This window comes from Falco peregrinus, chromosome 5 (assembly GCF_023634155.1).
Source record: "Falco peregrinus isolate bFalPer1 chromosome 5, bFalPer1.pri, whole genome shotgun sequence".
NCBI lineage: Eukaryota > Metazoa > Chordata > Aves > Falconiformes > Falconidae > Falco > Falco peregrinus.
The window spans coordinates 89,485,197-89,500,600 of NC_073725.1; the positions used below are offsets into that span (position 1 = coordinate 89,485,197).

The window sequence follows — 15,404 nt, forward strand, 5'->3', positions numbered from 1 at the left end:
TTGAATTTATCAGGAGGTGCGGGGAGCTGAGGGCTGAAATGAGACCCTGCCCCAGGACTTCTGCTGAGCCAGCCAGCGTGAGGGCAGAGACGAATTTTGCTCTCATTTAAGAACAGTGTTAGCTCATCTTCCCCAGCTGAGACTTAGTTTGCACACTGAGCAGTAACAACCAGAATAGTCCCTGGAAAACTGTTCCACTGGATGAAAAGTAATGAGATTTTAAAACCATAACTAGAGCTTTTTAGTCTTCTGGCTCTGTGGGTTGGGATCAATATTCTTAGCCATATTTCCACTATCATGAGACTTGTACTTCCCTTGCAATCCCCTCCCTGCTCCCCCCCAGCCCTCCCTGGGGAAAAGGACTTTGAGAGGAAAAAGACCTGAGATCAAATCAATTAATTGCCTTTGCATTCTCCAATAAACGCAGTGCAGAGTGTACGTACATTGAAATGCGAATGAACTCAAGCAGCAGCAACAAGACCTTGCTGAAATGAAGTGTTACCCTGTGTAAGGCAGCCCTTGTCCAGGGGAGAAGGGGGGACTTGCAGGGGGCAGGCGTTAGTCGTGTTATTTAATGCGCAGCTCAGGAATGCTCTGATCTGGTGGGGGTGAGAGGGATCGAAGAATCATACGGAGCGCAGGATGAAAAACAGCCCTGCGGGAAGGGAAGGGAAGAGATGCCTTTACAAAACCAGTGAATGCAAAATGTGCTATATGAGTTCATCTCTTCCAAATTAAATCCACTGTCACCTAAAAGGCAGGGCTTGCTGCAGCAAGCCTGAAGCCATGGGGCAGGGACACCCTGCAGGCACTGCATGGCTAATGGCCCCGCTGCCTTACAGGGCTTACACGTGGAAAATGCCCTGAAAGATCTGCCAGCTGGCGAGGGCTTCCCTCGCCTGGGGATGCTGGGGGTGCCCCTGGATTAAAGTGGGACCATTAAACTGAGAGCTTAAACCGAAGCTCACTGAGACCGGTGCAGGGTGCAGATGGGTGCTGCTCTGCTGCTGGCCAAGGGTTTGCCGGGGGCTGCCTCCGCAGCTGCGGGAGTGGCAGGAGCTGCTCGGTGCTCAGCGACGTGGCGGAGGTTTTAACCCAACCTGGGCAAGGAGCACGGTGCTGCGCTGCACACCAAGTGTTTGAAGGACTCGTGTGTCCTGGCTGGGCAGTCCCGCATGCCATGAGCCCCCTGCAGCTGGGGGCATGGCTCAGCCCTGGCGCTCCGCATCCCGCCTGTTGATGCTACTGCTCTGTTGGCTGACTTACTCAAAGCGCCAGCCCTCCAGAGCCATGCCTCTCTTCCCCGGGCATGGCCGCAGCGATTTCCACTGCTAGTGGCTCTGCACTGCCCTGGGGCTGGCAGCAGCGTTGGCCGTGGGAAAGCACCGGGGCGGCAGTGTGTTGTGCAGCTGCGGGTGCTCCTCTAGGGAAGAAAGAAGGAAAGTGAAATGGAAGGGCCGGGATGGAAGGGCCAGGTAACGTGACAAAGGATTATCTTGCAGGCTTTGCAGCTGGCACTTGTCCAGCTGCTTCAGACCGTTGTGTCTGTGGCTTCTTGCCGGTGCCTCTTGGCTGGGCACTGTCCCTGCCGGTTTGTGCTTCGGGGGGAGCCCAGAGTGTGCGCTCGCGTGGGGAGACTGAGTGCGCTGGCAGCCGTGCGTTCTCAAGCAGGACCCTGCTGGAGGAGGGGGTGGGCAGGCCTGGTGCCTCAGTACAGAAAAAGGCAGAGGAAGAAGCTGTCCTGTGCCAGGGGGGGTGAGCAGAGGCAGCGCTGGCTGACCAGGGCTCCCCCGCACAGCTCTGCTTCCCAGCCGGGAGGCTCTGGAGTGGGGCTGCACGAGCTGCTGTGAGCAGAGCTGGCTGCTGCCGTGCTGGGCTCCGGGCAGGGAAGTGCAGTGATAAGCCAAGTTGGCTAATCAAGATTCACACTAATAGGGAGAGAAAATTACCCAGATCTACCACAGAGACAGCTGAGCGGGGAATGAATAACCGCAGCAGCACACTGCCTTTGCTGGTGCTCTCCTGGCCAGCAGATGAATTAAACCCAAGGTGATGTGACTCATGCACGCAGCGCAGAGTCACGTTGCAGCCATGGGTATCAGCTGGGGAAATTACTCTCGAACAGCTGGGATGTGGCAAAACCAGCAGCCACCAGCAGCCCCCAGCATCCCGGCGTGCTCCCTGCTGGCAGGAGGTCTCCTTCCTCCTCTGAAGGGAGAGGAGCCTGACCACTGGGAGCAAAGCAGTTGGTGACCTGGGGGGAGGCAGCAGACTCCCAGCAATACAGCACGAGCTGCACTGGGTGCTGGTGCTTCCCACGTGGCTGGATGCTGGCAAGGGGCACGGTGCTGCCCAGGTGAGGCACTGGCAGGGGCTGCGGCTGTGAGTGCCCAGAGCAAGCAGCTGAGCCTGCACCCGACTCAGGACAGCATCCCAGTGAGTCCCACGCTGGCCAGTCCTCCCCAGACAGCCAGCCCCAGCACCCAGCAAGGCTCGAGCCCCGGGAGCAGGGGGCATCCCGTGCCTGAGCTCGCAGCCACGGCCTCAGTTCTGGCAGGGGGTCGGGGGTGGCCAGGGAGCAGGTCCAGCATTACCTCTGCCTTGAGTCCTTGCTAAGAAAAGGTGGGCAGAGGAAGGAGCTTGAGAGCCTGAGGACACCGACAAACCCTGCTGCCTCTGTGCCCATGATGTTGTAATGGCACCCTTACCAGGGCCCAGTTGCAAAGCTGGGAGAGGAAAGCCCAGAGTTGCATCTGCCGTCACCAGGGGATGGGGACCAGGTAGCTGAGGATGTGCTGGCTGCTCCAGGGCGATGAGCCCCCAGCCAGGGCCAGGAGCGGCCACCCCATCCTTTCCTGGAGCCCTTTCCAGCCACACCTCCCCAGGGCAGGGCTCCATCCTCAGGGAGTGTTTTTGGGGATCGCAGGGGGCTTCTTGTGATTTAAGCCCTGTTGTGGTATTTGTTTGGAGGCTGGGAAGTTGTGTGTCAGGTGACTCAGCGGTTGCCATGGCAATGAGCATCGGTTAATGAACAGAGGGAGTAAAGGAGCCAAAATAAATGTCAGGGTGTGAGATAGATGCTGTGGAGCTGGGCAGCGCAGGCAGGCAGCAGGGCTGCCCCCGACCCGTGGGGTGGCAGTGGTGCTGCCTTGCCTGTCCCTGCTCGGGCTGGGGCTCCCTTTGCCTTGCGGGGGGCAGGTTTTGTTAAACCCCTGCACATTGCAGGGCGAAGGGCTGGCGAGCAGGGAGCATGGTGAGCCCCGGCTGTGCTGCCTCTCAACGTGCAGCCCCCAGCCCCTCCAGGGCATGTGTGGGTTGTCCTTGTCCCCTGGCACCAGGCAGCCGGAGCTTGGTGTTGGGTCCTGCAGCAGCAACGCTGAGCAAAGGTTTTGCCCCTGCCCTGAGAAAGTCACTTTAGTTTTTATTTTTTAATTTCTCCTCCCATTTCTATTGCAAAGGAGGCATTTGGGTGGGACAGGCAGGGCTGGGGGAAGAGAGGGGTTACAGGTGCCCGTGGGGCTGCGCAGATGTGTGTGGTCTTGGCAGCAGGAGGGGGGGGATGAGTTTTGCACGCTGAGTGAGCAACGTGCCTGCGGAGCAGCAGGCGTTTACACCCAAACAGGGTATTCCCTGCGCTTCCAGGTGCCTCCTGCTCCATGGCTTGCCCTCCTCCCTCACACACAGATTTACCTTAGACATTGGTATGCCAGAAGTGAGGCCCCTGGGGGTCCTAGCTCATCCAGCTGTTGCTCAGGGCAGGGGGGTGCTGGTCCTCCCAGCCCAGCACTGGGTTTTGGTGGGGGCTCAGCAGCACACAGAGCCTCTGAGAACTTCAAAGAGATTGAGCCCAAGGAAATTAGTGTTCTCATCTGCATGCTGTGCAGATGGGCTGACTCAGCCTCTAAACTCCTTTCCCACGTGGCACCAAGGGAAAGTTTCCTCTCACTAATCAGATAAGGAACTGGCCCTGAGACCCTGCCTAGGAGGCTGCTGGGAGGGAGATGCTCCTGCGCTGGCCGGTGTCAGTGCCTCTGGAGAAGCTTTTGCAAAGTCCCACACGCTGCACGGGTGTCCCTTGCTGACAGCAGCTTTGCAGCCATTAAAAGCTGGAGAGGGCAGGGCTGTCCCACTGGTGCAGGTGGGCGCTCGGAGGCAGAGCGAGGGACTGAGGTGGGCAGCGACCGGCTGGGAACAGAGACCTCAGTGGTGGCCCGGGAGTGACAGCAGTGGGTGAGACTGGAGAGTTGTCCGGGGGACCAGGCACACACCAGCTTTGCGCGTCCTTCTGGGTCCGTCGGGGTGCAGGGTGTTTTGGGGTGCTGCAGCTTAGCGCAGTCCTACCTGGCAGCATGTGCCTGCTGGCTGGAGAGCAGAGGGACAAATGTAGGGGACGGCTCCGGGATGCTTGGGGCAGGGCCCTGACAGGCTCAGGGAGAAGGTCAGAGAAGGCAGGTAGAAACCCAAAAGGTGAGAGGAGGAGGAGGAGGATGGGGGCTGTGCTGTACAGCTGCTGTCCTCACCATGCCCAGTGCCTCCCCAGCCCCATGTGTGGCACCCATTTTCAGCCTCTCCATCACCTGCAGTTCCGAAAGCAACGGGAGCAGGCAGTTCTCTCTTGGATGCCGTGTCTCCCTCTTGGATGACAGCTTGCCACCTCCTGAGCTTCATCTCCAGGCTTTAATTGATGCCTGTCACAATGCTCGGCTCCCCCGAGTGCATAGCCAGAGTGCAGCCTGATAGTGTGCCGCTGTGCGGGATGCCAAGGGGGACACCGTGCGCGTTGCCTTCTCTTGCCTGGAGCCCTGTCTCCTGGTGACACATCCTTTCTGATCCTCTTGGAGAGGGGACAGAGCCAGTGTGACCTGACTGCGAGCTCCAGCACTGGTGGTGTGAGGGGGCTGCCCTGGCTCTAGGGAGACGCTGCAGGAATTCCTCCCACCTCGCTTGCTGCTCCAGAGAAGACGCGCTCTGTGCCTCAGTTTCCCTATTTATAACATCAAGGACAGCATTAGTTGACACCGCAGAGGAAGCATCGTGCATACTCTTGCATTAGTGTTTGCTGCTTGCTTTGGACAAGACAGCTCTGAATCCTGCAGGCAGAAGCAGCTGCTGCTGCCCCAGGCCCTGAGGAGCCGTGTTCCCGTCCAGCACCGTGGCACGAGCCGAGCTCTGAGCCATCCAGCAGATATCGAGTGCAGCGCTCGGTGACTTGGCGGGCTGCCATGAGGAGCAGGCTCGCAGCATCCGTGGGAGGTGATGGGCTGCATCCATCACAACAAATCTATAAGCGCAACTGGGCATAGCCAGGATTTTTTTTATTATTTTTTAATGCCTTTAATTTTTTCTGCCTCTCCATCAGTAGCATGCAGACCAGGCTGCTGGGGCGGGTGGATAGATGAGCAGAAGAGGCGAGAGCCTGTTCACAGCCCGTCCTTCCCCCAGGCTGTCCCATAAACGTGTCTGAGCCATAAGGCTCTCCCCCACTGTGGACATGGCTGCGCTGCCCCGTTCTGCCCCACGTCCACGCCCTGCAGCACGTAACAGTCCTCAGTACATCACCTGCCTGAGCCTGACTCGTCCTTGGCTTTTTCCTCTCGTGGCACAACTGCACAGCTTTGGCACAGGAGAGAGCTGAGGCCGAAAGTGCAGTGAGGAGAAAGCCAAAGCAAACAGGCAGGCGATTAAAGGTGAAATGTGTTTGTTTTGCTTCAGAGGCAGGAGTGGTGTTGGGGGGAAGCCACAGAAAAAGAGCCTTTTTTTCCCCAAATGCTAAGTGGGAGGCCAGCAGATGCCAGAGCATCTGCCTCTTTCCCCAGGCCTTCCAGGTGGCATTGCCAGTGCCCGCCGCGGTGGGGCTGCTCCCCACTCCCTATCATGCCGTGGGGACCCCTGTGCCGGTGGGGGAAGGCGGCAGGCGCGGAGCGGCCGGGGGCTCCTGGCAGGACTGTGCAGTGGGGCAGGTGGCCCACCTGCCCATGCCGAGCTCGGCTGTGATGCCCACCCGCGGCACTGGGTGCTTCTCCACAGTCGTGCCTGGGTGCCCACCTGTGTGTGCACGCTGCGGGGGACGCCTGAGAGCAGAGCGGGGTGCGGGCGGCTCATGGGGAGGACTCTGGCCTCTGCCCCAGGCGCGGAGCAGGGCTGTGAGGTGGCAGGAAAGGGTAAGCAAGCTCGGAACTTTTTATAGTCATTTAAATGAACTCATCTGTGCCTCCAAAAAAATCGCATCTCGGAAGTTAAGCTGTGGGCCAGATGTTACTTCAGGAGATGTGCTGAGGATCCTTCTCTGTGCGGCAGCCTGTGCCCTGCGTTTGTAGGTCAGCAGTGAATCAGTGCTCTTCTGCACAGCTGAGGGGCTGGGGCAGGGAAGCTGAACTGGGGGGACTGGGCTGGTGTCTCAGTGCTGTGCAGACCCGGGGTGGGGGCTCTGCTGAAGCCACCACTGAGCCCAGTACCACTGTCATCCCCCGCAGCAGGAACATGATGTGGATGTGGATGACCTGATGTCCCAGCACAAGCCCTGGGCTGCAGTCGCGGAGCGTTTTCCCTGGTGCATCCGAATAAGGTGTTGCTGGGACCTGAAGGCCGGGAGGTTTATTTACAGCTGCATCGATTCTCTGTCAAAACTGATGACCCGGGTTTGCCTGGGTGGGTGGGTGCTGGGCGCTCCTGAGCCCCTGCCCTGCTTCTCCTCCCCTTCGCTGGAGAGAGCAGGGGCCAGGCAAGCCTTGCTGTGCCCACGGGTGCACCCAAGGGGGAGGCTCAGCCACAGCCGTGCAGAGGCGATGTGGTGCTGAGCAGCGCTGAGCTGCCAGCAGGTCCTGGCAGCACCGTGTGGATGCAGAGTGGGGTGGGAGCTGCGCCGTGGAGAGGCTCTGCCCATGGCTGCCGTGGGGTTCTGGGGGGAGCAGGGCAGCTTGGGCATCTCCCCCCAGCTCAGCAGTGGTGTTAATGACAGGGCTTAGGTAGAGAGAGAAATGTGCAGCCTCACCAGAGGCCGCCAGCAGTGCTTGGAGGGTGCAGAAGCAGCCAGGGACTAAACTGTCCCCGGGGAGCAAGGGCAGCATTTGGGTCGCTGGCAGCCCCAAGCTGAGCGCTGCCCACGTGGCTCCTGGGTGGCTGCCACGCCGGCCCCGTGCAGCACATCCAGCAGCGCTCCTGCCAGCGTGGAGGTTTCTTCCTTCTGCAGAGGTCTCAAGGTTTCCTGGCTTGTGTCTCCCCAGGAACGTTCCGAGGAGTGTGCAAGAAAATCGACCACTTCCCTGAGGATGCAGATTACGAGCAAGACACGGCCGAGTATCTCCTCCGTGAGTCTCCTTTCCCATGGTGCGGTGGAGCTGTGCCCGCATCCTGGGGACTCCCTTGCCCTGCGCTGGCACCCACCTCCCCATCTCCCAGAGCTGCACCCAGCAAGTCCCCCACACCTGCTGGCAGGAGGCTGTTGGGTCACAGCCCCCAGCTCCCCACTCAGCAGCACTGACCCTCCGGGTTACCCGAGCGTGGCCACGTCACGCCGCAGTAGCAGTGTTAATGGCACATTTGTCTGGCACTTGCTGTCCCCGCAGCTGGTCCCAGCAGCTGCTGCACAGCCTGAGTTTGTCAGGGTGCAAGAGCCGCCGGGGACTGGGACCCCACAGGTCCGTGGTGCAGCAGCACAGGGATGCTGTGCTTCTGCTGGTCTCCCTGTTCCCCAAGTCTCCGCAGCCAGGCTGGATTTGCTGTCACTCACCGGGAGAGCACAATGAGCATCTGTTGCGCGCTCTGCCAGCAGCAGCCAAGTGCAGGGAGACAGAGTGAAAATAGGGCTGGCGGCTCTCCTGGGAAGAGCATGGTCTCCTGTGGTGGGGGCCAGCAGGGCCTCGGGGCAGAACCCGTGAGGTTTTTACCCCCATCCACGAGTGAGCGCTGCGGCACCGAGGTGCAGGTCGTCAGAGGCTGGACACAAATGATGTGCACCCTGCCATGCAAAGCAGCATGGATGTGCGCTGCCCCACACGTCAGCAAACACACGCATGTGTGACAGACTGCAAAGCGTGCACGGCAAAGGGTTCATTTGAACAGCTAAATTTCTGAGCAAGTAAGAACATGAGGTGGCAGGGGCACATGGCAGCCTCGGAGGTGTTGGCATCTCTGGGCAATCCCTGAGCTGCTGGGGCTGGGGGGAGTCCCCGGGGGCAAAGTGACCCCCAGCACCCATCGCCTCATGCTCAGCCCCGACCCCAGCACCGGGCAGCAGCCCCTGCCTGACGCAGCTGCTGCTCCTTCTTGCTCTGAACTCCCGTTTCCTAACTCTGCAGGGAGCCGTCAGCTCTGCTCACCCGTCTAAGAGGGGAACGTGTTTAATGGAATTGGTTTGCAATTTTAGTAGATTAGCGTTTTAAGTTCTTCTCCCACCCCCTCCCACATTTAAAATGAAAAGACTTTTTTAAAGTCCCCAGAATGGCATTTTAATGGGGCTTCTCTGTATTTCTGTGCTTTTTATAAAGGCCCTAAGAGAGAGGGTGAGAGCCCAAACCAAGGCACAGTGTATTTTGGGTGCAGCAGGTAGTGATTTGCTGCATTAATTACACTTCACTGTCATTTTGGAAGCTGAACTTCTGAAAGGCCATGTAGAAAGACCCTTCTGGGTGTAGTGCTCGGCTGGTGACACCTGAGCATGCAGAGACGGGCACTGCCCAAGCTAATCCTGCTGGGGATGGAGCCCAGCACTGGGGCCACGGCGTCACACATGGTGGGCTCTGGCTCGTGGGCATTGTGTGCATTTTGATAATGTGCCTCCCCTACAGCAGGAAACAACTTTTTATTGAGCTTGAGGTGTGTTTGCTTGTGAATTCTTGTCTTGCAAAGCAGCCACAGTAGTCTGGGAGCCCAAGGGACAGGATCCTGATCCTCATGGTTGGCAGTGCTGTTCCTCACCAGCCCGGTGAGATCTGGGGGGTTCTGCAATCCCAGGCTCCAGAGTCACATCTGTAGCCAAAACCCGTGGGTGGTGTGTTTGGTGATGGGAAGGTAAATTGCTAGTGCTGACTGTGTGACAAGACTGGAAGAAATAAATCCTTGAAATAACCTAGAAGAAAAAAAATAAATTTGGGGTTTAAGCTGTTTTTTTGACGGGAAGACCTGAACCACAGGGTTTGCAGGGCTGATGCTGGGCTCCAGAGCAAGCTTAGGGACAAGCAGGGGATCCATAGTGGGGACCGGTGCTGGGTCTCCCCCATCCCTCGTGGCAGCAACCAAGCATAGCATTGCAACAATCCTTTCCGAGCATTGGCATTGGGGCGAGGAGGTGCTGGCAGCCCCGCTGCCAGAGCGGTGCTGGGGACTGACCGTGCCTTTCTCCCTGTCCTGCAGGTGCGGTGAGAGCATCCAGCATCTTCCCCATCCTCAGCGTGGGTCTGCTGTTCTTCGGGGGCCTGTGCGTGGCGGCCAGCGAGTTCTACAAGAGCAAACACAACGTCATCCTCAGCGCCGGCATCTTCTTCGTCTCTGCAGGTAGGGGCTGCCCAGCGGGGCTGGGAGCGGGGCAGCTCTCCCGGGGTGCTGGAGGCTGGGGGGACACAGGGTTGCTGGAGACGGGTTGTGGGTCCTCCCCAGCTGTCAGCACAGGGATTCTGGGGTTTCTGAGCTGTCCTAACCCAGTGGAAAAATCCTCATCACAGGGAAAAACCAGCAGACGTTTCTGGCAAGCGGTCACTGTGCTACACAGCACTTCAGGCATCCATCCTGCTCTGCCCCAAGCACCCTCTCTGCGGGTGCTGCAGCCCAGGAGTGGCCCACGGAGTGCAGCCGTCCCTGGGGCAGGTTCTGGGGGGCTCTGCCCTCCCCCACTGCCAAGCAGCGGGTCACAGGGCCAGGTGAGGGCAGCTGTGGTGCTGGCAGAGGGGCTGCCACAGTTCTGCAAGGGAAATTGTTCTCTCCTGAAAGGCTGTTCCTTCTGGATTACTCATTTCTCTGTGCACTGTTCCCCAGCACTTCCACTGATTATCGTATGACAATGTCTTTGTCTCAAGAAACTGCTCTATTTTGTGTTTTTCTTCTCCCCACAAAGAGACAAATTACTCTCCCTCCTTCGGCTGGCAGGAGCTGCTGATGCAGATGAGAAAACAACAGAAAGAACATAATCGATTCATTAAGTAAATCCAGGAATACATCAGCCGCTCCCCAGCCTTGCAGCACAGCCCCACGACACTGCTGGCAGTGCAAAAACTGCCCAGATCCCAAATAAAGCCTCCAGGCTCCATCAGAAACCAAGAGAGATGGAGCCATTCTGGCTTCCCTGTGCTCCCAGGGCCATGGCAAGCCGGGGTCTGCACTGGAGCGATCCCCTCGATGCCCCACGGGTTGGCTCTGCTCTGGCCACAGCACCAGTGCCCGGCACCGGTCCGTTGCTCGGCGAACAGCTCTGCCAAGCAAAACCAGCTTTTAAAATGTCCCTTTTCTAAACAAAATAGTGGTTGTTCCTCCTGCCCCTCCAGTCTACTTGAATATACAGGGATGCCGGGTGTATGTGGATATATATGTATCCTGGGGATGGCAGCAAAGGTCAGTGAGGGGGTTTGGCCCTGGTGTGCTGGCAGAGGGGTTGGTGCCCAATGGAGATGAGGATGTAGCCATGGTCCCCTGCATGGGGACCATGCATGACGCAGGTCATGGTGGGTAGAAGGGCTGAGCTCCTTCCCTCCTGCTGGGAGGGGATTGGGGTGCTGCTGTCCCCCTGTCTCTCTCCTACCACTCAAGCAAGCGTCTCTCCCTCTCATCCTCCCCTGAAGGTCTCAGCAACATCATCGGGATTATAGTCTACATCTCGGCCAACGCGGGGGACCCAGGGCAGAGCGATTCCAAGAAGAGCTACTCCTACGGCTGGTCCTTCTACTTCGGAGCCCTGTCCTTCATCATCGCCGAGATGGTGGGGGTGATCGCCGTGCACATGTACATCGAGAAGCACCGCCAGATCCGTGCCAAGTCCCACTCGGAGCTGCTGAAGAAGTCGGCCTTCACCCGCTTACCCCCCTACAGGTACCGCTTCCGCCGGCGGTCGAGCTCCCGCTCCACCGAGCCCCGGTCCCGGGACATGTCGCCCGTCAGCAAGGGGTTCAGCGCCATCCCCTCCACCGACATCTCCATGTTCACCCTCTCCAGGGATCCCTCCAAGGTCACCATGGGGACACTGCTCAACTCGGAGCGGGACCACGGTTTTTTACAGGTCCATAACTCCATCCCCAAAGAGTTCAAGGAGTCTTTGCACAACAACCCGGCCAACAGACGAACCACGCCAGTCTGAGGCAGGCAGGGGCGTTCTGTCAGGCTGCATGGCATCATCCTCGTGACGGTGTAACCCGTGAAATCCCGTTTTTAAGGACAAACACAGATGGCTCCCCGTGCCCCTACCCACAGGGCTGGTTTTTCACTCCTGAAATGCCACTGGCCAGGCCAGGCCACTGTGCCCACGGTGGGACCGGGACCTTCACGTCCCTCCCTCCCTCCCCGGTGGGGAGGGGCCGGGGGCTGCACCGAGACCCTGGCCGTGGCGCCCCTGCGGACTGAGCGGGGCTTCCAACACCACCTGGGACAGTGGCTTCCCAAGGTCTCCATCATTAATGTTGATCATAATCGCAGTGTTACCTTAGCTGTATGTCCCATGGAAATGCTGGCGATAGCCCTGTCTGTGAGAATCCTTAATCTGGTAGTTACATTTAAGCGAAATCGCCTGGAAGTCTGGAGTTTGAAGCACTGGGTCGGTGCCGTAGCGAGTACTCGTGTTACGAAACCCCTTTCTCTGTCGTGGTGGATGGAGTGCTCGGGCTGGGTTTCTCTATGGCGTTTCGTGCATGCATTAAATAGCTTGGAATTCAATTTTGTCATGTCGGGTTGGAAGAAACATCCTTTTGCAACTTTCTGTGCTCTTGAAAGGGCTTCTTTCTTTCCTTCTTTCTTTCCTTTTTTCTTCCTTTGGTGCATTCAGGCCATGAAAGGACTCAGGAGCAGAATTCCTCCAATGACTGGTAGCAATTAGCCAGCATTTAATTAACCTCTAATGTTGCAAGATAATGAATTAATTCCCTAAAATTAATACACACGCAGTCACAAATAACTGTCTGGGCACAACCAAGGAGGCAACGCTTGACCTGGTGGTACTGAAGGAGGAGCTGGGTTGATGTCTGGGCCGCCGGCCGCAGGCTGCGTGCGGATGGTGTATGATTCTATAACAGCTGGGAGATCGGTAAGAAAAATAACAATAAAATTGTCCAGTTTGGCAAGCAAGTTACTTGGCTGAACTGGTTGCGCTGACCCTGCTGCGGGCAGCTGGAAAACTGCGCGCTGCATCCCATGGGCATCCCAGGGCTGCTTGGGGTGCCCCGGGTCGGTGCCCCCTGACTGCAGCGGGTCTGAGGGAGCCCCACAGCCCCCATCCTGCTCCCCTGCTCCATGTGGTGCTGCCCTGGTTTGCATAGCGGGGTGGCCGCTGAGATGCGGGTGCAGAGGCTGCTGTGAGCTGGGGGAGCGTGTGCCACCCCCTGGAGCTGGGCGCCGAAGTGGTGGGCGCCGCAAGGAGAGCAGCTCCAAAAACCGTTTCCCCCAAAAGATGCTGCAGTGGGGTGACAACCCCTCGCAGGGGGCAGCGGCAGCGAGACCCCTCTCCCAGGGGAATGCCAGGTTGGGAGCAAAGACCCCCAGGGGAGCGCCTGCCCCGGGTGTTTGCCTGCGGGGTGTCAGCACGTGCCCGTCCCCCCCCCCCAAGTGCCGAGCTGCCTTCTCTCGCTGGAGCAGAGCTGGGCTGGACGGAGGTGGGTTTGAAGCCGTCAGTCTTACAATTTGAGGTGTCGCTTCACTGAAATCTTACTTAACTTCTGACAAAAGGGACGGATTCCATGGAGTGCCTGGGGGTCATTAGGAGCTGCAGGTAATTTGGGGCCGGAGCCCTTGTTTACTCCCACTCTCTGCAGAGCAACATCTGGCGCCTGATGTGGGTTTCTTTGAGTGACCTGCCTGGGTCTCCCGTCCAAAACCAGAGCGTGGCTGGTCGCAGGATATGTCCTGATCCTTCCCGGGAATACCGGGCAGGTCGCTGTGGGAGGGAAATCTCCCCCGGAGCCCCTTGGACAGCCAGCGAGGGCCATCGGCCCCTCTGGCAGGTCTTGCCTGCAGACCTTGTGCAGGTTCCTCATCTCCATTACCGTTTATTTGCTGCTATTGTAAAAGGGGGTTGTGTGAGAGCGATTCAGATGCTAATTAGACCTCCTAATTGCCATCGTTGCTGTATTAGAAACAGTCAAGGAAGTGTAACACTCTGATCTTAGGGAAATATTTTAAAACAAAGTAGTGAAAGGACTGGCAGTGTAAAATATGGAATAAGCTGCATTTTAACTTACCTGGCGTGTGGCAGTCGGTCTCGCCAGGGCTCCTGCCCAGCTCCCTCCCGGGGCTCACCCTGCAAAAATCAGCCTTGAGCAGACACAGGGTTTGCTTACTTAATGTATTAATGCACACCAGAGCTCTGCCTGTCCTTGGCAAAGATCTGGAATTAAATCCCTATGGATGACTGCTCTGGCAGTCTTGCCGGGAGATTTGTGTGCCCCCAGCCCCGCGGGAGGGGAGCAGTGGGAGCCTGGCCTGGGGCTGATGGTGCCAGCCGGACAGGGGGACAGAGGGATGGATGCTCCGACAGGGGGATGGAGGGGCGGATGCTCGGTGGGGAAACTGTTGGGCTGGCTGCCGGGATCGATGCGAGCGGGGCAGCACTTTTAAGCAGTTCATTAGAGACTCTGATCATGAAAGCCACACCGAGACCTTCGTTTACCGTCCCCCCGTGGTGGCAGCGCTGGCCGCAGCAGTGGTGACCCTGGGAGCAGTTATGGTGCCGCAGGCAGTAGCCTTGCTGGGGCTGCTCTGACTGCGCTGGGCAGCCCCCGCCCGGAGCATGGCCGCTGTGGTGGTGTGACAGCCCTGCCCGGCTGCAGGGGCATCACCAGCCTCTAGTATTTACACACACACGTGCTTTGTGGCTTAAAGGAAAGATGGCTTGGGTTTTTTTTAGAATTCAGTCTCCAGAAAGCAGGCTCTGGCTGAGTCCCTGGCTGTTGCAGGTAAGGAACCCTTTTTGCCTCTATCAGGCAAAACAAAGTGCATGAACCGGGTACATCTCTTAATTAAAACCAAACCCCACGACAGCAGCCTCAAAGCCGTGCAGGAGGCCCCTTTCCGGGTGGTGGCTTTGCCCCGGAGCAGCATGGTGCCCGGCGTGGTTGGAGCCCCTCTTGGCAGGAGGGGCGGCTGTCCCGGCACAGGGCTGGCTTCTGGCGCTGGGGACTCGTAGCGCCCAGGAAGGTGCCTGACCAGCTCCCGCAGCATGGCAGGCATTGATCATGTAACTGGAAGTGTTGTTATCACTACCGGTACGGCCATCACTGTATGGTTATTACCACTGCAGCAGAGAATTGGAGCAACCATTTGCCTGCGCCAGGATCCTGCGGTGCCGCAGCCTGGGCACACGCAGGGCGCTCGGAGCCTTCAGGTGTCCTTAAAGCCTGTCAGGGCAGTTTGTCATGCCACTGTTTTTCATGAGAGCCAGAGAGACAGGGGATGGGGTGGGATGTGAAAAGATTTTGCTTCGATTCAAAGAGAGAATTAATTTTCTGATGTTAACCAAGTTATCCCTTTGAGTAATTGCAGAGGAGCAGGAGGTGCCCCAGGACATGTGCTGGCTGGCACCTTCCTCTGCTTCATGCCGGGTGCTGGTGTCACACAGCAAACTCTTTGCTCTGACTTGAGGCTAAATTCATGACCTGACACTGTTCGTTTCTGAGGCAGCGTAACCCCAGCCACTGCTCCTGCTAGTGCCTTTGGCTCTTGGTTCCAACCTCCATGACTCCTCTCAGTCCTGCTGGTGGTGTAAAGCACCTCTGGAGCTGCGCATGTGAGTGGGGATAAGACCCCTCGTGCTGCTGCATGGGTGGGGTTTTTTTGGTGTTGGGCTAGCTGTACAGCCGTCACCTGAGGAGCTCCTGAACAGAACTGTTAGAACAAAGTAGTTCAGTTGGAAGGGACCTACGACGACCACGTAGTCCAACTGCTCAACCGTTTCAGGGCTGCCCAAAAGCTAAGGCATGGCATTGAGGGCGTTGTCCAAATGCCTCTTAGACTTGGATAGGCTTGGGGCATCGACTTTCTCTCTAGGAAGCCTCTTCCAAGGTCTGACCACCCTCTTGGTAAAAAAATGCTTCTTCATGTCCAGTCTAAACCTCCCCAGCACAGCTCTGAACCATTCCCAGATGTCCTGTCCCTGGATCCCAGGGAGAAGAGCTCAGCACCTCCCTCTCCACGTCCTATCCTCAGGAAGCTACAGAGGACACAAGTCCCACGCATGGAGGGAACCAAGTGACCAGGCGATGCACGAACAGGACCCC

The 15,404-nt window shown here is 58.0% G+C and overlaps 1 protein-coding gene across 1 annotated transcript in view; it reads left to right on the forward strand.

Annotated features, from left to right (window-relative positions):
* CACNG3 (calcium voltage-gated channel auxiliary subunit gamma 3) overlaps nt 1–12,253 on the forward strand; it is a 32,767-nt gene extending 20,514 nt beyond the window's left edge. Inside the window, exons 2-4 of the mRNA XM_005229037.3 lie at nt 7,224–7,307; nt 9,352–9,492; nt 10,770–12,253. Of these exons, the coding sequence (XP_005229094.1) occupies nt 7,224–7,307; nt 9,352–9,492; nt 10,770–11,281 (737 nt within the window). The 3' untranslated portion in view covers nt 11,282–12,253. The remainder of the gene's footprint in view (nt 1–7,223; nt 7,308–9,351; nt 9,493–10,769) is intronic.
* Nucleotides 12,254–15,404: the final 3,151 nt, after the last annotated feature.